The 22455-nt window shown below is 32.5% G+C and overlaps 1 protein-coding gene across 1 annotated transcript; it reads right to left on the bottom strand.

Moving 5' to 3' along the window:
• Positions 1–3162: 3162 nt before the first annotated feature.
• On the bottom strand, positions 3163–11923 carry LOC134697092 (fibrinogen-like protein A). The gene is made up of 5 exons (XM_063559129.1): positions 11492–11923; positions 8826–8959; positions 7513–7609; positions 5836–6003; positions 3163–3597 (listed from the first exon to the last, which is right to left on the bottom strand). The coding sequence occupies exons 1-5, from the start codon at positions 11790–11792 to the stop codon at positions 3338–3340; spliced, it is 960 nt and encodes a 319-aa protein (XP_063415199.1). The 5' UTR covers positions 11793–11923; the 3' UTR covers positions 3163–3337.
• Between the last annotated feature and the right edge of the window lie 10532 nt (positions 11924–22455).

Raw genomic sequence — 22455 nt, 5'->3', positions numbered from 1 at the left:
TACACGATATTAAATTCGCGAGATTGTTTACTATTTATCTAAATTTGATCATCATAATATAAGAAATAAACACATTCACAAAGTTATATAACTCTATCTTCCATCTTTTAACGCAGAAAATCGAATTTTTGTAATTTTTTTTGGTAATCATAATTAAGTTATCAGGAAGGGACGTTTTAAATTCGGCAATCCCCGGTAGAATCCACTACTATCCTTATATCCCTCGGCTGTAATATGATATGTGATATGTGTCAACGCCTTACATTTCTTCGCCGTAGGCTGAACTATTTACTGCTAGTGTTAATATTTTTAACACTGTATTCCCTTTCTTTACATGAGATCAGTAATGGAAAACTATGTATTACGGACGAGGTTAGATGAGGGTACAGAATCGGCCAATTTGAGACGATTTGAAAGCTGGATAGAAATTTATAATCAGTTAAAGTCTTAAATGTATTTCGAGTTTCCCCGTTAAAACAAGCTTGCAGCTGACAGTTTCTGACACCTCATAAACACTAAATAAGAATGAAAGAAAAGAAACACACATGTTACGTTATTTTTTATTAACAAAAAATCCTAAATATTTATTTAAATTCTTTGAAAAAATCATGTTCTAATTCCACCAAAGTGCGATATCAAAATAGAAACATTTTCGATGACTACCAGAATTATTTAACTATCTTGTATTAAATCTTTCAATTTATACAAAATCAAATATAGCAATCATCTATCGACAGAATTATTTGGAAATACATATTTTGTACTACACTAGTCCCTTTATAGAGGCTTCCACATTGATATAAATATAGTATTTAAAATTTTTATGACATAAGTTGGTTGTCGCATGGTGTAGAGGAATTAGTTATAGATTCAAAATTAGAAATACAGTTATGTCGATTCCTTCTTTTTCTATCTTTTCTGTAGATTATCCGTTCCTTTTTATCTGATTTTGTATTCTGAAGAAAGGCGAAACATGTCAACGGATATTCAAACTTAGAAGTCGAAAATGCCAGTAAACATAAAATCAACATAGAAAACTAAAGGTTGAGCAACAACAAAAAACCCAGAGGTTAGCTCGGAAACGTGATCTAAATGGGTAGGCATCCGTCGTGTTCCTCGTGTAAGTATGAACCTGTCGGTTGGTCACATTTTTACCAAAGGGGAGCTCGAGGGGATTAGAACATATCCGTCGTCGTAAGTCAAGTCAATGTTCCATAACGGTCAAACATCTCATGATGACGAATAGACGAGTGTTGATATTTTTGTAACCAGTACGGATTTTTCATTTGTGTTTGGTTTGTTTTTATATATATTATTGACTTCTCAAGGCATTTCAAAACAAATGAATATGTGTGTAAAAAATGGTTTCTAGCTAGACATTTAGTGACATACGTATTTCATTTACTAAGACTCGATTCTCAATTTTATTAAGTTCAAATGTGCCTTAGTTTTTCAAATACGGATAATAAACAATCAAATTTATAGTTATCAAATGGAATGTTTAGTACAATACACTATCCCACTAGCGGATATAGGGGGGTTTGAAAATCTTAAAATAATTTTTGTATTAACCATTTCTTGTTTTAATGTTATCTTTACTATAAATTGAATATCTAGCACGGAATAGTGTTGTCGCTACACTCCTTTTAATTTACACATGTCATAATTACATAGGCCTGAGGGTAACTTGATAATTAGAGGATCAAAGGATTTACTTAAGACAATCAAAGGCAGGTATCCCTATATTTTATTAATTTGTTGGTTTTATGATCAAAACGACGTTTTTTGTTAGCTTGATTTGAAAAAAAAAACTTTTTCACCCTATCATATATAAGATTTTTTTTAGAAAATGATACTTGCTGAATCTAAGGATATTGCAAACTTTATTTCCACATCTGTACCTAGTGCTCAAATGTATGGCATTCTAAATGAAAACTGGAATCCACCTAGTTGTTTTCCTTTTTCATAAATGTGAAATGTACGAGTTAAAAAGATGCCTCTTATATGCGTGGCTGCACTTTTACCCACGTATTGTCTATTCAACTTCAAAGGACGAAATTTATTGCAAATGTTGCGTGGAGTTCGCTACTGACAACAACCCAGGACAGTTTGTTAAAAAAAACCACGTTCAGAATTGTGTAAAGCAAATGGTGAATGTTAATCTCACAAACAAACAAAAAAATACCACCAAACAGCTTTATTAAGATCACAAAACTTTACCAACGCACATGATAAGACGCTGGAATAGATGCAAGGGGTGATAGAGCAATTGCAAAACGGGAAGATACGATCTGTGATTAAACAATTAAACTAATTAAAAGTTTATTTAGAGTAACCATATGCCGGATGAACAAAAAGTGTGCCATTTATTGAGCAACATATGGTTTGGTATAACAAGAAAACTCAAGTTCTGTAGTGTAGTAAACATCCCCCCCCCCCGCTTCAAGTTCGTGATCAGTGCCTGTATCCTGAACATGCTGAAGTCGATGCGATTTTGTTTAAAGATATAATTTCATCATTTGAATCCACTATCTCTAGAATTCTTACTTTTGACCTGTTCTTGTCAATCTGTCAAGATAGTAATGTGGTGATTCGATGCCCCTACCAAAAGGGCTTAATTGATTACTAGTATACAAAACTTCGGAAAGACGTATCAACAAGAGTTCAAATAATAGACACAATGGTGAGCGATGTATCGTTTACATGATATAACGCATTCTATGAGTTCATTTTATAATTTTAATGAACCAACACTGCTCTATTGAATATGTTCTATATAAATTAGTCATACTGACATCTAGTTATCATTTGTTTTGGTGTTATGTTGCTGTCTTATTGACATGTAGTGAACTTTTCTTGCAAGTTATTCAACATACCCAATATAAAGAAAAAAAAAGAGAGAGAGAGAGAGAGAGAGAGAGAGAGAGAGAATACAATACAACTGTTACACAAGTACTAAAACTATCTGTAAACAGATACGAAGAATATCTTAAGTATGAAAAGTCAGATAAGTATACAAAAAAGATAAATCCTTCTCCATTATTTACCGTAAAAGATCGCTTGTGGAGAAATTTCGAATTCCCAGGAAGTCGTAACAATGATTCCATATCACTGCTCTGATTTTTCAAAAAATAAAATATTAAATCAAAGCATAAATTCATAATTCAGTGAGTTTTATTGCTTGATTATAAACAGAAATATCACACACTCTCAGGAGAAAGTTTGAATATATGAATCGGTCTATTTGAATAAAAATGCAATATCAAATGAATAATTATGACAGATATCTGCAATAAATAACACAATTACTAACCAATCAAATTGAAGGCTAAATATTTTATCCTACAACTCTACTTGGTTTGATCATCATTCTTGTTTGTTTTAGCGCATTTGGTTTCCATGTTTTCCAATGCATTTTCGCAGTACTATTATACATCTCTCCATAATCACCATTGATATTGGCAGATGTACATTCATTATGCCACCAACCACTTTCTGTTTTAATACCACAGTTGAAGTCCGAGCTAAAATCGTTGTCCCTGTCACGAGTTGTAAACATATGATTCAATAAAGGGTTCAAATCCGCCATTGCATTACCTGCAAATCGAAAAACAAAGTTATGGGATAACTAACCAGAACACAACATTACTATATACACAACAGAAGAAAAAAAACAGAAAGAGCAAAGGAACAACGCTTTAATTGCTGTTCTTTATCTCAAAATCACATCGAGACCTTCAGCATGATGCAAACAAACTCTCAGCTCGCTGCAAGTTTAAAAAGGCCCCTAGCATCCGCTTGAGTGGTATTCTTTGCAAAAATAATTGGATAAACTTTGCAACAAGTAACATGTTAGCATGATTAATCGGATACATCGTTATTCAACACTTTTTGTATTACTTAATCTGCAATATTATGACGAGCCAAACAAAAAAAAACATATAAAAATCATTATATCAGACCTGTATGTGCCTGAAGCGTTCAGGTTGATTGCTCATAACGTGGAAAGTCTCAAAATCGAATATTTGAAAGTAAAGGCTTCCAGTATAGTTAACTTAAAAGTATTTATGCAACAATAATGTATAATATATACTTGAAACTGTTTATATACATTCATTATATCAAAACGGTAATTGTAACTGTATAAATATTTATTTCAAAAGTTATTATTGGTTATTCTTTCTGTTCAAATTAGTCAGTATTAGTGTATTCAAGTCTCTGCATATTTTGGTTTTAATATTGATTCACTTATAGGGTCTTTGCATCGGATCTAAACACATTTATTTAAAAATCAGTTGTTGGCATGACACGGGTTATGTTTTTCTCATATATGCTATCATGGTATGTTACTAAACCCCTAACGGAAATTGATTGTGCCTGATATTCATATGATAAAGACTTAATCTTTCAATCAGTTTCATTGAAGTCTGGAGCTGGCATGTCAGTTAACTACTAGTATTTTGTTGTTATTTATGTAGTATTGTCATTTTGTTTATTTTCTTTTGATACATCTTCTGACATTAGACTCGGACTTCTCTTGAACTGAATTTTAATGTGCGTATTGTGATGCGTTTACTTTTCTACATTGGCTAGATGTATAGAGGGAGGGTTGAGATCTCATAAATATGTTTAAACCCGCCGCATTTTCGCGCCTGTCCCAAATCAGGAGCCTCTGGCCTTTGTTAGTCTTGTATGATTTTTAATTTTAGTTTCTTGTGTATAATTTGGAGTTTAATATGGCGTTCATTATCACTGAACTAGTATATATGTTTGTTTAGGGGCCAGTTGAAGGACGCCTCTGGTGCGGGAATTTTTTGCTGCATTGAGGACCTGTTGGTGACCTTCTGCTGTTGTCTGTTCTATGGTCGAGTTGTTGTCTCTTTGACACATTCCCCATTTCCATTCACAATTTTATTTGTATATTAAGTGCAATGCCTGAATTCGTCCCTTGATCATGTTTATATACATACACGTTATAGTAAAATAAAGCCATATTTCCTTTGTTTGTTTTTACGAATGACTGTAAAAATTTTCCTGTCTGTGAAAAAAAAATGTAAAAAAAATGTGGTGCAAATTTAATACCGGCGTAGCGATTTTTTTTAAAAAGTGTGCTGCATCTTTTGGGTTCATTCGATTATCAGTCTTTTTTTAATAAGATATACATTCAATTTCAAAGGAGGTAATTATGAAAGAAACGTTTTGTCACGGTCACAAAATTATGTCTATGAGTTGATGGGGGAAAAAATGTTCAGCCAATCAGAAGACATGTTACATCAAAAGATAATTATTAACATATAGAAGAAACCGATGTATAAATACTCTTATACAGTTTTTATAAACGGTATACTACTGTTGCCTTTTTTTGGTTTTTGAAAATCATGTTGATATAATAACTAAATGTAACCTCACTTTCGGTCGAAATACGGTAAATGAGCAATGTCACAGATTTAGGAAAAAATGTTCATACATTAGCTGAAAATACAGGTATAATCATTATTTTTTAGAAATGTTTGCACATTTAATCTTTCAACAAAAAATTACATTTCTATAGATACCACATCGAATCGAAATGAAACGTTATAAAATCTAATTTTTTCTTGAATGATTAAATCTCCAATTATAAATTGGTTTATTTTTTCTATACATAGAGATAAATATTTCCTAATTCATATTTTCGTTTTAATAGATTATCAGATTCATTTAAAATAGTATAAGATCATTTCAGTTTTTTGTATTCAACAATAAAACTAGGTATTAAGTTATGGAAGATATGTGATAAAAGGGTATATGGGGCAGTCCTGTTCAGAGGAAAGTATTGGTTTTAATCTGTTTTACCTGCTGTTCCATTAGTGTAACCCGCCAGAAAGATACGATAGTTTGTACTCTCATCCCCAACATGCAATGTATCATACATAGCATACGATGTATCCCCTGTAAAGTCTTCAAGGTCAAATCGCACTTCGTAATATCCTTGTCGAAGAATGACATTCAAATTATCATTCCCTGAAAAAATGCATAGATACTCATTTACGAAAACTTTGCAACTAGACATACTTTGTACCTTTGAACTGGACACCAATTTCCTACAGATTAGACCAGACATTGGGTAATGCTAGATTGTAATTAATTGTAGTTGTAATGTGTCATGCAGTAAATTTGCATTACATTTAATTGCAATTTAATGCATTATTTGAGCAAAAAGTTGAGTAATTTATTGCATTACATGGCATTACTTTTTTCACACTCTATATGTCATTAGCAGATTGTTTGAGATTTTTTAATTAATAATGAATTTAAAATTTGTTGATTAACTAAGAAAATTATAATTTAAATATCTATTTTCTATTTTCTATCTATTTAAACATTAAAACAAGAGGGAATTCAGAGATAAAGCCTAATTGCCCCAGATAGAGTTTAATAAAATAGACCAATTACAATTATAAATGAACATGACAACACTGGATATCTGATTAAGTTCTTATTTAGTTTCGTTTAAGTTCATACATTTTCCTGCATAAAGAGATTGATATTAGAAAAGCATTACATTGTCACAAAACACTAATTAATTGGTGTTACAATCAATCTGTTACCCATTTTGACACTAGGTCATAAATTAAGCTGTTTGTTTCATGTGTTTATTATATAGTTTGGAAAGACATTCTCAGTAATTATTTTTAATGAAATTAAAAAACCAATCTATGTTTTTTTTATTAAAAGTAAAGTTTCAGTTAAAATAAGTATTAAACTTCATCTCTGTATATTTTTTTTTAAAGAAAATACAGACATGTATACCTTGAATCAAAGAATTTGCATGATGAAAAATCTTCGAAACCCTTATGATGTTTAAATGAAATGAGAGATTCTATTTCATTACTTGTCATTGTAAATATGTGAAGAGTTTTGTATGACGTCCATTATCAATGAACTAGTATACTTTTTTGTTTAAGGGTCAGCTGAAGCACGCCTCCGGGTGCGAGATTTTTCGCTGCATTGAAGACCCATTGGTGACCTTCGTTTTTGTATCTGCTCTTTGGTCGGGTTGTTATCTCTTTGACACATTCCCCATTTCCATTCTCAATTATACCAAATACTGGCGGAATTTAATGTTCGTTTTGTTTTAGTATTTCTATTGATTTCTTTTAAAAAACGTGTCTTTTTGGTAAATATTGCTTCCCACACAGTTTGTGGCACTTGTTATCTGACAAAGGTTTAATGAACACATATTGTATACTCATTATAATAAGTCCTTTTTTTATATATAATCTCGATCATCAGTTCAAACATAGTTTGAGACGTAATGTATTATGGAGACTTGTTTTTGATTTTGTATTGCGGATTGGAAAAATTTATTAATCAGATATTATCAGTATGCTTTAACTTAGCAATGGTTTGCATGAGTTTCATCTAAAATGTCTCAAAATATGCAGGTGTTGAGTGCTAAAAAGACATCTACATAGCCAAACATTGACTATTCGGGTTTAAGGGGTAATAATTTTATGTTAAGTCACATACCAAGCCAATGTTCACCAGCTATGTCTCCAAATCCAGATTTGTAATCCTCCCAATACCGATAGAAGTCCACAGTGCCGTCATATCTTCTCTGGATTGTCTGATAAAGTAAGATATTTAAACAATATTTCATAGACCAAATAAATACTACCTGTTTAATTAATAATAAGAAAATGCAAGTTAAATCTGTTTGGAAAATTAACAAATTATAATACGTTTTAAGAGAGAAATTTCGGAATAGCCTAGTCTACCTTTTCGTTTTCAGGTATTTCTGTGTTAATTCGAAATTTAATTTCAAGGCTAGTCTTTGAATAGACGCCAGACTAGGACATCAGTTTAGGAGATCTTTATTCATTTTGTTATACAATTTACCTCTGACATAATAATAATTGCCTCAAGTAGCATTTTAAAAAAGGCAACAGTAGTATACCGCTGTTCGAAAGTCATATAAATCGATCGAGAGAAAACAAATCCGGGTTACAAACAAAAACTGAGGGAATCACATCAAATATAAGAGGAAAACAACGAAACAACAGATACACTGAAGTGCAACAAAAAAAAAACCGACAATGCAACACACAAGCAAACGAACTGTGAGATAAAAATTGCCATTTTCCTGACTTTTAAACATTACTATATTCAATTTGGTTTTGCTCTTTAACTTACAGTCTGTGTATATAATAGATAAACTCTAGTACAAAGATATGTTGTTAATTCAAACTGAAACATAACTTTCTACCCAATATTTAAACTTAAAGTTTGTGATCTTACTCAATTATTTTTGAATATGAGAACATTTATGAAAAATGTAGAAAAAAACAGGGAGAAAAATAAACGTAAATCACAACCCCCATGTTCATAAAATTGCGTAGTACCAAATATCCACCAATCGTTACAGTAACTACTTTAAATTAAAAAAAAAAACATTAAAAATTTGCAAAAAAAAATCTTCATAAATGTGGTATTCTAAAACAAAAAATAAGATATTTCAAAATCGTAAAAAAATTCGTGCATAATATGTCTGTTAATTAAACCCAGAACATTTTTTTATATGTGGTTTCTATTCTTTTCAAGCAAGGTATAACAAAAAGTAAAATCACAAAAATACTGATCTCCGAGGAAAATTCAAAACGGAAGATCAAATGCCAAATCAAAACCTCAAACACATCAAACGAATGGCCAACAACTGTCATATTCCTGAGTTGGTACAGGCATTTTTTAAATAGAAAATGGTGGATTAAACCTTGTTTTATAGCTAGCTAAACCTCTCACTTGTATGAGACAGTCGCACCAAATTCTACTTTTAAATAACTTACAGTCCATCCCCCATCATCAATGTCCATGTCACAGTAAACAGCAATGTCATATCCCTTTTCAGGCTGGATACAATACACTCCACTTTTTGTTCCAGCTGGCAATTCACTACAGTCCGTTACTGGAACACTGAAAACTATTTCTTGGAATTAAAGCATTATAATACGCTTGTTTTGTTGTTTATTCTCTTTTTACATCAATCTCAACGACAGTTTCTAGGAACAGTACATACATATTACATATTTTTTTTAATGTTGATATTATAAGTTATCTACGTTCATATCCGTAGATATGGATATTTTAACACCCTGAAGTACCCCAGTACACCATGAGGCGTAGCCGAAGGGTGTACAGGGTACTGAAGGGTATTAAAATATCCATATCTACGGATATGAACGTAAATACCGAATTTATCCCCGGTCTTAGTCCGAATAGGGCGAGTTTTATGGAAACTCGGGTACAAAGTGTAACGCGAAAATAACGTTTTTTTCATTCTCTAAAAAAGTTTAATTGAAATTTGGAACTTTTACATATTTTTTACGGGGTGTAGGGTACTACCTTTGGTAGAACCCTACAGGTAGTCAAATATAAGGCGTTTTAAATACGGAGACAGAGAAACTAGATTGAGTCAAATTTGGCGCCCAATGTTGTGAGCGTTACGCCATAGATGGTGTGACGTCAACGTGGGTAATTTGCATAGCTAGGTCAGTAGTCCCATTCCTTGAAAATGTGGCAGTCAAGTGATGCATTTAATGAAATGAGTGTAAATGATCGGCATTATAGGACAAAATCGTTAATGAATTAAATATTTAATTACAAACATCATGGATAATCTACAGAATTCAATATTTCACAAGGAGCGATCATGGAAGTAAGGAAAACTTGCGTGAAGTTCCCCGGGATAATGGTTAGCAACGTCCGGGGCTATGGGTTAGCAACACCCAGGGGCTATGGGTTTTGTAAAGACGTGCGTTAACCAATCAAAATCCTAGATATATACTAAGCCGGTGATAATTGGTTATCAGAGCTATCTAAACACAATTTCCAATGTATTTTATAAATAATGCGCATACGAATGTGTCACTAAAGTTTCATTTGATGGCATGCCATGTTTCGGTTGCTTTGTGTGGAAAAGTTCTTGATAGGTATGAAAATGTGTAATAAAATTAAAGGTCATCTGTAAATAAAGACTGCTGGTAAATTAGAAAATGTGACCATGTGATATAGTGCATCACCAATAAAGTTTAAACAATATCACATTTTGACAAAATAATGTTCCGTTTAAGTCATTCAAAAATTGACAATGAATTCTGTTTCCGATTTTTCTTTTACTAAAACAAGACGTAAATTACGAGTAGATTTATTAATTAACAAACAGATAATAAGTCAATCAATCAATTAACCAAATCAAAAAATAAATAAATAAATCGTTGTTGTATATTATAGAATATGAGATGTAAAATATAATATAATCTAAAACTCTCTTTTCTTTGGCTAGAATTATTTTCGTTTAGAATGAAAAACGTCCTACATAAAAATAAATTTTCTAATTCGTGTTTGCTATAAAAAAAAATTTAAAAAAAAACAACAACAATTCAGGTTTTAGGTTTCTCAGCCAATTTTGCCAATATAACGGAACTATAAACAACTGGCATATAGGTGGAAGGTTTAGTCTACCATTGTCTGTATGATGTACCAGACATTAATGTTTATCACTTTCAGTTTGGTATTTTCATTTCATTTTTTTTTTCATATAAATAAGACCGTGTAATGGAAGGCAAAATTAAAGTAAAAATTTTACAAGAAAGAGGCAATCTGAATTGGCATTAAAACAATCATAGTTTAATTTACAGCTAATTGAAATATGAATAAACATTGTGTACAGTAAATTGTTTAAAAAAATGCATTATTTTGCACTGAAATGGAAATCGAGCTTTATAATGTCTGAAACATCATGCTTGATTTACCTTTATTACGAACGCTTAAATCTAAACATTTGTAAATCATATATGAATGAATACAAAGACATGTGAGTAACCATACAACCAAAAATGATCTAAAAGATAAATTAATCAACGGTTATCATTGCCTGTGAAAATTTAAATTGTAGTTCCTTAATCATTTCTTTTATTAAAACATATGCTGGTAATCCCGCTAGTGTCGATTACCAGTAACCGAATATTACCCTGATGAATTCCAAAACAATGTGTGTATAAAGAGGCGTATTTACGCATGACAAATATACAACGGACAAAACAAATGAAATATCGTTAGGTCTTGTTGTATGCCTTTTCTTTTTCTTTTTCGTGTTTAAGTTTTCTTTGTAAGACAATAAGTTAAAAACATTTAAAAAGTTATGACAAAATATTTTCCGGGGATAGTTAAAAAATGATGAAACCCTTGATTTAATATTGAGTTTGGTTAAAGGTCATTGGCTGTCAAATTCTCATATTTGATTTATTTCATAGTAAAACGTTCATTCTTATTATAAAAAGTCGTGTATCGTTTAGTCTAGACGCCATCAAATTAACTATTGAGCTGACCAACAAAGACTGTCGACGGTCAAATAAGCGATCTAAAGATAAATATAGATATAAATAGAAGAATTAGTTTAAAGTGCAGTTATAAACATATATACTCAAATTAAAACCATTTGTAAAATCAATACCTGGTTGAGGAGTCTTTATAAATGTAAATGTTCCGTTATGGAGTTCCATTGTAGGACTGCATGAACAAGAAAGCTGACATTGTTCCAAGTCTTTGTTATAGCTACAGGAACAGCAGTTATCATCATTTGTACACGTGATAGCACATTCGAATCCAGATTTCGCTTTTGTTGTCACCATTGATGCTCCACTTGAAATAATTCGTGTGTCTGTTTCTTTGTCAAATTTTTGTGAAATCAATTCAAAGCTTGCCACAAAATGTATAAAAAGTGCAAAAGTTGCTGCTGTCGTTATATAAGACATAATTTTCACTGATATTATGATACAATTAACTATTGCTTTTGCAGTTTGCAAATGAAACGTATTTTACATTACCTATGATAAGAATATGAAGTTTCGAAGATTTAACAACATATTCGAATCATTTTGTTACTTGGGAACATTGATCATATAATTTATTATATGAATAAATCGTGACTACATCATACTGCTGATACAACGAATTTTAAATTAAAATAAACATTATCACTCTATTGCAGTTTCATTATCACAAGATGTCCATTTCCGAATACATTCATCGTTAGTTATGGTTGATAGTAAATATTTCAATTATCTTTAAAATCAGTTCGAAGAGGAATATATATTCTAAAGGATACATGTACAGAATAACAATAAAAGACGGACATACAATTAGAGTCATTGCATAACGTATACAATTATTATTTTATAGCTATAATGGATTCAATACGCAGATACCAAATAATGTTATTTTTTATTGTTAAACGAATGAAATAACGGGTGGTAAATATTGCCATTTTCACATGATTGAATATAATTGGGCAATCATTTACTTAAAAATAAATGTTTGATCTTTCAAAATGTCAGGCTTTGTAAATATTATGGATTAATCTCAATTTAATATTTCAAGTCCAGAGAGAGTGTGAATGACATTGATATTTTTCTGGTGAATATTGGAAACTCCTGACATAAGAATTGATAGAACTAAATACAACGAAAGTTGGCAACAGATTGATACAGACCAGACCTATTCTAATTGATTTTTAAGGCGCATTACCATCATTGATTTGTGTTAATTTTGCACTTTTCAAAAAATTAAATCTTTGTATCTTTGAAAGAATTTATTAAAAGTTTTAAGTCATTCATAATAACGAAATCCCTGACTAAATGATTTACCAGTAATGCATTGATTCCGTTCGTTTAAATCTTTGACTTCATTCCAAACACGGGCATGCATAACGAACGGGTTGGGATATATAAACACCGTATGAAGGAGCCAAAGCAACATCGTCGTCTAACAAAAGGAAAATTAACAATAAGGCATCCCCTCTTCGTTTCTTTTATTTTAAATTTTAGTATGGATTTTTCCTTTAGAAATTGACATGTCTTAAGGTGTATTATTACCATTGATGTCCTCAATTAGTCTTTGTTAAATTGTCATTTTTCAAAAAATTGTGCAGAATTTATGTTTTTTTTTCAAATAAAGAAATAATTGGTATGAGTTTAGTTTTATCATGTCCAGTAATATAGACAAAATTTCATCTAAGTTAACATTGCATTGCTATAAGAAAATAACCATCACTGGAACCTTTTTGTTTTCCTGTGTTTAAAAGTTTGAGTAACCATGTAACCTCAAGTTTCCAAAATATTCCATAGAAACGTCAAATAAAAACAAAATTGTGCTTTGAAACACCAAGCTAGATGTATGTTAATGACTTTTTTAATGCAATGAATGTAGAATTAATTTCCTACAACTATATATATATCAGATTCAAGAGTATTTTTCAACCCTCTTTCGGATGTGACGTATTGTGATTAGTCGTATTACACATTTACACCTTAAGGAAATTACACTGTCAGGAATATGATTAGGCATGCATCATGATCATTTATGTTGGATAGTGTATAAAACTCCGTTTGAAATACATGTACACAGTAATTTTGAAGCAACTCTTCAATTGCAATTGCACATTTAATTGTTCTCAAACAGTGGTATGTGAATTAAATAAAAATGAGATTTCCAATTGTTAATTAACAAATCAAACAAAATACTCAAACCTATATATTTTTTTTGGTCAACATAACGATAGCTGTCGAGCCATAGCTCTTATGTCCTTATGATATTTTTTATGATATCCGCAAATAGTAAAAAATATCATATAGGATCTATATATTATATATAAGAGCTACAGTCCGCAGCTAGCATAACGATGCCTTGGTTGCAACGGCTAAGGAAAATACAATGAAGCATGAAAATAGGGGTTTGTTTGCAGGATTATCAAACACAAGACAATTGTTCAAATAGATATATAAAGTACAAGTTTGGATATATATGGATACAAAAATTCCATGTTCATAATAACTGAATACCACTTTTCAATTGATATGCGATGGCAGACTAGTAGGAATAAAAGTTTACAACGATTTATGGCATAATATATATGATTTAAAAGGAATGTTGTGACCCTTATTGATAATCAGTATAATAACAAATTATTGAGATGTTTATTAAAAATCAGTATAACAACAAATTATATAAAAGAACGAGTAACTGAGTTTATCAACTTATTAATGACATAAAATAGTCGTGTCGCGGAAGTCCTTGATTCGACTGAGAATGGTATTTACGAATTAATTTCTTCCTTGAAATATATACAAATGGAGATTTTGGCTTTTTAACCCTGTCTCAAGCCATGAACTTGGGGTCCTGTTAATTGCAGTCTGTCATTTGATGTTCATTTCAATTTGTACGAAAATAACCAATGACTTAAGATAGAAAGATACTTTCGGCCTTATGAACAAACAAAAAAATACATCAAAAATCAAACATGGAACAATCAACTTTACTCGAAATTAACCCTACATTGCATATAAGCTAGTTAAAGTTATCACAAAATATTCCCTTGATCGCTTTGTATCATATCGCATGCAAATTTGAGAACCTACGAAACGGAGAGAAAGGAGATGAAAACATGGAAAATAAATTCAAGGTATGAAATCCTTTAATTTAAAACATTTATACCGATGTGATGAGATTAACCGCTAATGAAACAATGTTGAGATGGATATTGCTTTATATTTTATCTTAACAATTAGCAAACAAAGACGAGATGTTGTGCTATACGTTAAAAGTGTGCACATGGAACCAGAAATTTCGCGGTTGATCGCCCTCCGAGGTCCCGCTTCCCAGATACATGTATTCGACGGTTTTTATTCTTTTTCCTAACTTTTTTTGAGACTATGATAGTGACAGCATTTTGTACTGAGAATCGCATTTTGGCCTAGGATACGACAACTTGTTCGTGTTTCCAGATTTATCGTTTGGCAATTTGTTTTCCGACTGAATGACAACTAGCCGCGTTAAAAGATCATAGATACCTTCTTTTTTAGGAATCAATTTTTTTTTTTTTTTATAATTTTCAGTTTTCATTTTTTATCAACCCTATGCTCCATAGATAGAACTATGCCTGTTAAGCAAGCTATAACATTTGAAAAGTCAAATCACTTTAGTTTTCTTCTTTACATGCTTAACTTGAAGTGTTCTTTTTTCTTGGTTGTATTTTTTCATGCAGATGTTGAAACTATTGTATTGCATATAGATGACACAAATGAGTTGATATAATGCACTGTTATTCAAAGTCTCAGATTCCTTTATTTAAATTCTTTTTCATCTCGATGTCAACCAAATTTTCGTATACTCGGAAGTGTCCATTTTGTTCCATTAGATTCGGTGAAAATGTAGTTTTTCATTAAGTACCTTACCTGTCTGCATGCCTCAATGGATAAGTACCATAACTTGGTAATGACAAGTTTAAAGAGGTTCTCTCTGAAATGTTACATAAAATTCAATACAATCTGTGAACCACCTTGTTAAAAAAAAAATGTCAACTAGGGATTCATCCCTATTGTAATAATGGTAAAAAAGTATTTTGTCATTTGCGGATCCAAAACTTTTTGCAAGAGGTCACTGTCTGCCATGAATAAGAGCCGTGGACCCCCTTAAGTCATGCTTCAGTAAATCCCTATCAGATAATCAATCATTTTCCCCCACAAAAAGGTGCCCCCGTCCTCCTGGATCCACCTATGTTTGTATGGTGTCTTCCTCGAATGCCAACATTTTATATGTAACCTATTCCTTGAATACCAACAAAAAAATTTCAATAGATGTTTATATAATAACAATAGCTGTTTTTATAAATATTTAACTGTTGAAAATAATTAATGATCTTTGTAGAATTGCAACATTTTATCACTTTTTCATAGGAAAAAAAGGAGAATATAGGGTTGAAATTATTATGAATTTGAAAGAAATAAAGAAAATTAAAATATTTTTATTAATTTTTATCAAAAACAAATGTTTGGAATGATACTGTTAACTTAATAACATTAGAAATATTAAATTTGTCAATGAAATTTTAGTTTAATACAATTATTTCAAACTAAATAAAGGACATTAAAAGTTTTTCTAATTCCACATCATTTTAAACATTTTATTAGTTGATATAAACTATATTTTGCCAGTGGAAACAGGGAGGTGGCAACATGTCCCAAGACAGGAGACTATGCCACCTTTGTGAATATTGACTAAGAATTATGTCTTTTTTTTTTTTTAAAGAACGATATAAATATTTACAAATGTTAATATTCTTAAATTTAGAAATGTATTAACTAAGTCAATATTGTCTTATTAGAAAAATTGTGTAGATTTATAAACTATATATCCGTGAAAGGCTGTCCTTCTGGTTATATACATTATCTTTGTATATTTCACACATGCAAAATATGTTGTATTGTATACATTTTCATCTCTTGAACTATGTTATTTAGTTAATGAGAATAAAGAAATATCTATCTATGAAGATTTCAATCGTACAATAAATCAAACTTTAAAAATAGTTAAAGTTTATTTAATTTGATAACTTCCAAGCTGGAAACTACAAAAGTTTCAAGAAAATTCATAAAATAGGATAACAAGAATTCTGATGAGTTGCAAATATGACAAACACCTAAACAATGTTATTTTACGAATCACTTACTTTAAAAAAGGTTATAATATCATAACCAAGAAAAATATCCTGAACAAACTGTACAAAACAAAACATAATAATCTAACACGAGATAAAAAGTTTCAAGAAGTTTCATCAAGTACACAACTACAGAAATATTTAAAAAAAAACCTTCAAAGTCCAATGCTTCAAATTATTGTTGTAATTTTTTTTATAGAATTTGTGCAAACTGGAATTCCTGACAATATGCATATATTGACTTTGTGATGCAAACTTTTCATAGTTTCATTCTAAGAGATTCCATAGATTCAAATATAGGGCCTCGATTCGTTCTATTTCAGAAATGTCAAGTTTGTTTGAAGGATTACACTAGTTATAGAGGTTACTTAAGGTAATACATATATATCATTGAAGAGATAATTCAAGTGGGAACAGATTTATTCAGGTCACAAAGTAAGTGAAAGTCTTAAAAAAAATTTAAAACAATAATTTGAAGCATTGTCGCAAATGAGCTTCCTCCCTTGTGTTTTTTTAGGGGTTCGTATGGATATTAAACCCGGCAATTGTAACAAGCCCCTGTGAGTGGAGAACTGTCGCATTGAAATTAAATACACAGCAAAATTCACGCGAAGTGTAGGCTGATTGTTAATCATTTTATATATAATAAAAAAAAAAATGCCAGCAAAAAGGGGGGGGGGGGGGGGCGTACGCCCTCTACGCTGGTATCGGGATCGTTCGCCCTTATTACATGTTCGCCCTAGGTTCGTTCGCACTGAGTTTGTTCGCCCTGAGAGTCCGTTCGCCCTGGGTTCGTTCGCCCTATATTCATTTATGATATGTATATGTTACATCAATGAACGAAATATAATTATATATATATTAAAATTTATGTATATCTTATATAAAAAAGTTAAATACAGAATATTTGCCAAATTTATATTTGTTGTGTTCAAGTTGCAATGTTGAATCAGGGCGGACGGACCCGGATTCCTCGACGCTCCCCTCGAGCTCTGAGTCCGCCACTTCGCATCAAATGTTGTAAAATATTGGTAAGCGGAAGAAGGGATCCCGTAGACCGCCCTACGTCACGATTCATAAATTATGCATATTCTATTTATAGGCTATTTTTAAATGATTCGGAAAATACTAATGCTAAAAATAGAATTTTCTTAACATATAAAACTATCTTAAAAAAGACGATGCAAAATCATTAACTTTCATGGAGAGTGGTAGAGGGTTATTTTCGTGGAACGTGATCGCGTTTTTTTTATTTCACGTTCAACGTGTTTTTACCTTTTTATTTCACGTTCAGTCGTGCAAAACAGCTATAGGTGTTCAACATGTTCTGCTTATGTAATTTTTATACGTGCTTCGTGATTCAAATGCTTATTTGCGTGCTCAGTATTTAAAAAATTTAATCAAACACTAGACAGGGATCGTCAACATGGTCAAGAACGAAATTGATTTAATTTTGTTTCCGTGATTAGAAATGATAAGGCGGTAAGGCCAATGATGTTGTTCCTTTATTTGCATTTTAAAAATTCAGAATATCTTTATATACTTTTTTAAAAGCTGTAAATTATTTGTATCATAAATGTGTACACACTAAATAGGGAATATTAAGTAAAATAAAAAGTTCATATATACACGAGGACAGTGACTCAATCACAAAAGGTTCACCATGCAAAAAGTCTTTATTTTTCGTGCAACGTTCATGTCAGAAACTATTTCACGTTCAACGTGAAATGGTGTCTTAAATAGGAAAATGTTCCGCATTACAGTAGCATATATCATTGTGCCCTCATTAAGCAAATACATATTCCTTTTTAAGATATATATGATATTTCACATATATATATGACACACAGTAGTGGTGCCTTAATTATGTTGTAAAGACTTGCAAATGTCCCATGCACGTGATCCCATGGCTTTGAATATAATTGGAGTTAATAATATTGTTATTATCCGCTTAACAGAGTACTTTGATGTAGGCAAATTGAAAAAAAAACCCATGTAGCTTACACGTTCTTAGACATTTCTTTTACAAGGTGTGAGGGGGTGGTGGTAGTGGTGGGGTTGGGGGTGCTGGTCTTTGTTTCCCCTGTTAATTGTTTATAATGAAGCTACATGTTCTATTAGGGCGTTCTACATGCTCTTCTGGGCGTTCTACATGATCCCCTGTTGTCTGAACCTTATATTTCTACTATAGAAAGTTCTATAGGATCTCCTATATTGTTTGTTTATCATGTATATACTAAAGGACGTTCTACAGGATCCCCTGTTGTCTGAACATTATATAAAAACTATAGAACGTTCTTTAGGATACCCTATTGTTTGTTTTTGATGTATCTACTGACGACTTTCTACGGGATCCCTTGGTCGGTCTGTGTGATCCTCTGCTTTCCCAACATTATGTATCTACTACAAGACGTTCTACAGGATCCCCTTTTGTATGTTTTTCAAGTATATACTACAGGGCGTTCTACAGGATCCCCTGGTCGGTCTACGGGATCCCCTGTTTTCTCAACATAATATATCTACTATTAGACGTTCTAGCGAATCCCCTATTGTTTGTTAATCATGTATATACTAAATGACGTTCTACATGATCCCCTGTTGTCTGAACATTATATATAAACTATAGAACGTTCTTTAGGATATCCTATTATTTGTTTTTTCATGTATCTACTGACGACTTTCTACGGGATCCCTTGGTCGGTCTGTGTGATCCTCTGCTTTCCCAACATTATGTATCTACTACAAGACGTTCTACAGGATCCCCTTTTGTATGTTTTTCAAGTATATACTACAGGGCGTTCTACAGGATCCCCTGGTCGCTCTATGGGATCCTCTGTTTTCTAAACATAATATAACTATTATCAGACGTTCAAAGGGCCCCCTGTTGTTTGTTTTTCAAGTATATACTATAGGGCGTTCTACAGGATCCTCTGGTCGGTCTACGGGATCCCCTGTTTTCTCAACATAATATATCTACTATAAGACGTTCTATAGGACCCCTTGTTGTTTGTTTTTCAAGTATGTACTGGAAGGCGTTCTACAGGACCCCCTTGGCGGTCTACATGATCCCCTGTTTTCTCAACATAATATATTTACTATAAGACGTTCTATAGGGCCCCTGTTGTTTGTTATTCAAGTATATACTATAGGGCGTTTTACAGGATCCCCTGGGCGGTCTACAGATTCCGCTGTTGTCCGAACATAATATATCTACTATAAGACGTTCTATAGGATACCCTATTTTTTGTTAATCAAGTATATACTAAAGGACGTTCTACAGGATCCCCTGGGCGGTCTTTGTGATCCCTTGTTGTCTGAACATTATATATCTACTAAAGGACTTTCTATAAGACCCCCTATTGACCGTTTTTCATGTTTATACTATAGGTCGTTCTACAGGATCCCCTGTTGTCTTTACTTTATATATCTACTATAGGACGTTCTATAGGATCCCATGTATTGTTTGTATATTATTTATATACTAAAGGGCGTTCTATCGGATCCCCTGGGCGGTCTACAGGATGCCCTGTTGATTGGTTTTTATGTTTATACTATAGGGCGTTCTACAGGATCCCCTGAGCGGTCTATAGGATCCCCGTTTATTTAAAAATATATATCTACTATAAGGCGTTCTTAAGTATCCCCTGTTGTTTGTTTTTCATTTATATACTAAAGGGCGTTCTAAATGATCCCCTGGACGGTCTACAGGATCCCCTGTTTGCTGAACATGATATATCTACTATAAGACGTTCTATAGAATCCCCTATTGTTTGTTAATCATGTATACTAAAGGGCGATCTGCAGGATCCCTTGGGCGGTCTACAGGATACCCTGTTATCTTTACATTATATATCTACTATAGGACGTTAATAAGATTGTTTTTCATGTTTATACAATAAGGCGTTCTTAAAAATCACCTGTTTTCTCATCATTATCTATCTACTATAAGACGTTCTATAGGATCCCATGTAGTTTGATTATCATGTATATTATAAAGGGCATTCAATAGGATCCCCTAGGTAGTCTACAGGATTCCCTTTTGTTTGAACATTATATATAAACTATAGAACGTTCTATAGGATACCCTATTGTTTATTTTTGATGTATCTACTAGAGGACTTTCTACGGAATCTCTTGGTCGGTCTGTGTGATCCTCTGCTTTCTCAACATTATGTATCTACTACAAGACATTCTACAGGATCCCCTGCTGTTTGTTTTTCAAGTATATACTATAGGGCGTTCTACAGGATCCCCTGGGCGGTCTACAGGATCCCCTGTTTGCTCAACATGATATATCTACTATAAGACGTTCTATAGAATCCCCTATTGTTTGTTAATCATGTAAATACTAAAGGGCGATCTACAGGATCCCTTGGGCGGTCTACAGAATACCCTGCTGTCTTTACATTATATATCTACTATAGGACGTTCATAAGACCCCTTGTTGTTTGTTTTTCATGTTTATACAATAGGGCGTTCTAAAGGATCACCTGTTTTCTCATCATTATTTATCTACTATAAGACGTTCTATAGGATCCCTTGTTGTCGTTTATCATGTATATTCTAGAGGGTGTTTGATGGGATCCCCTAGGTAGTCTACAGGATCCCCTTTTGTCTGAACATTATATAAAAACTATAGAACGTTCTACAGGCTCCCCTGTTTGTTCAACATAATATATCTACTATAAGACGTTCTAAAAAATCCCCTATATTTTGTTAATCAAGTATATACTAAAGGGCGTTCTACAGGATCCCCTGGGCGGTCTTCAGGGTCCCTTGTTGTCTGAACATTATATATCTACTAAAGGACGTTCTATAAGACCCCCTGTTGATTGTTTTTCATGTTTATACTATAGGGCGTTCTACATGATCCCCTGGGCGGTCTACCGGATCCCTTATTGTCTTTACTTTATATATCTACTATAGGACGTTCTATAGGATCCCCTATATTGTTTGTTTATTATTTATATACTAAAGGGCGTTCCATCGGATCCCCTGGGCGGTACAGGATGCCCTGTTGATTGTTTTTTATGTTTATACTATAGGGCGTTCTACAGGATCCCCTGGGCGGTCTATAGGATCCCCGTTTATTTAAAAATATATCTCTACTAAAGGGCGTTCTAAATGATCCCCTGGACGATCTACAGGATCCCCTGTTTGCTCAACATGATATATCTACTATAAGACGTTCTATAGAATCCGCTATTGTTTGTTAATCATGTATATACTATAGGGCGTTCTACAGGATCCCCTGGTCGCTCTATGGGATCCTCTGTTTTCTAAACATAATATAACTATTATCAGACGTTCAAAGGGCCCCCTGTTGTTTGTTTTTCAAGTATATACTATAGGGCGTTCTACAGGATCCTCTGGTCGGTCTACGGGATCCCCTGTTTTCTCAACATAATATATCTACTATAAGACGTTCTATAGGACCCCTTGTTGTTTGTTTTTCAAGTATGTACTGGAAGGCGTTCTACATGACCCCCTTGGCGGTCTACATGATCCCCTGTTTTCTCAACATAATATATTTACTATAAGACGTTCTATAGGGCCCCTGTTGTTTGTTATTCAAGTATATACTATAGGGCGTTTTACAGGATCCCCTGGGCGGTCTACAGATTCCGCTGTTGTCCGAACATAATATATCTACTATAAGACGTTCTATAGGATACCCTATTTTTTGTTAATCAAGTATATACTAAAGGACGTTCTACAGGATCCCCTGGGCGGTCTTTGTGATCCCTTGTTGTCTGAACATTATATATCTACTAAAGGACTTTCTATAAGACCCCCTATTGACCGTTTTTCATGTTTATACTATAGGTCGTTCTACAGGATCACCTGGGCGGTCTACAGGATCCCCTGTTGTCTTTACTTTATATATCTACTATAGGACGTTCTATAGGATCCCATATATTGTT

The sequence above is a fragment of the Mytilus trossulus genome, chromosome 14 (genome assembly GCF_036588685.1).
Source record: "Mytilus trossulus isolate FHL-02 chromosome 14, PNRI_Mtr1.1.1.hap1, whole genome shotgun sequence".
Lineage (NCBI taxonomy): Eukaryota > Metazoa > Mollusca > Bivalvia > Mytilida > Mytilidae > Mytilus > Mytilus trossulus.
This window is presented reverse-complemented; position numbering and strand designations above follow the sequence as displayed.

Excerpts from the sequence above, each read along its gene's own strand:
- LOC134697092 (XM_063559129.1), bottom strand. The coding sequence starts at position 11,792 with ATGTCTTATATAACGACAGCAGCAACTTTTGCACTTTTTATACATTTT. Across the intron at positions 7,610-8,825 it reads TTGATGATGGGGGATGGACT|ACAATCCAGAGAAGATATGA; the intron begins GTAAGTTATTTA and ends TTACTTTATCAG. Across the intron at positions 3,598-5,835 it reads TTACACTAATGGAACAGCAG|GTAATGCAATGGCGGATTTG; the intron begins GTAAAACAGATT and ends TTCGATTTGCAG.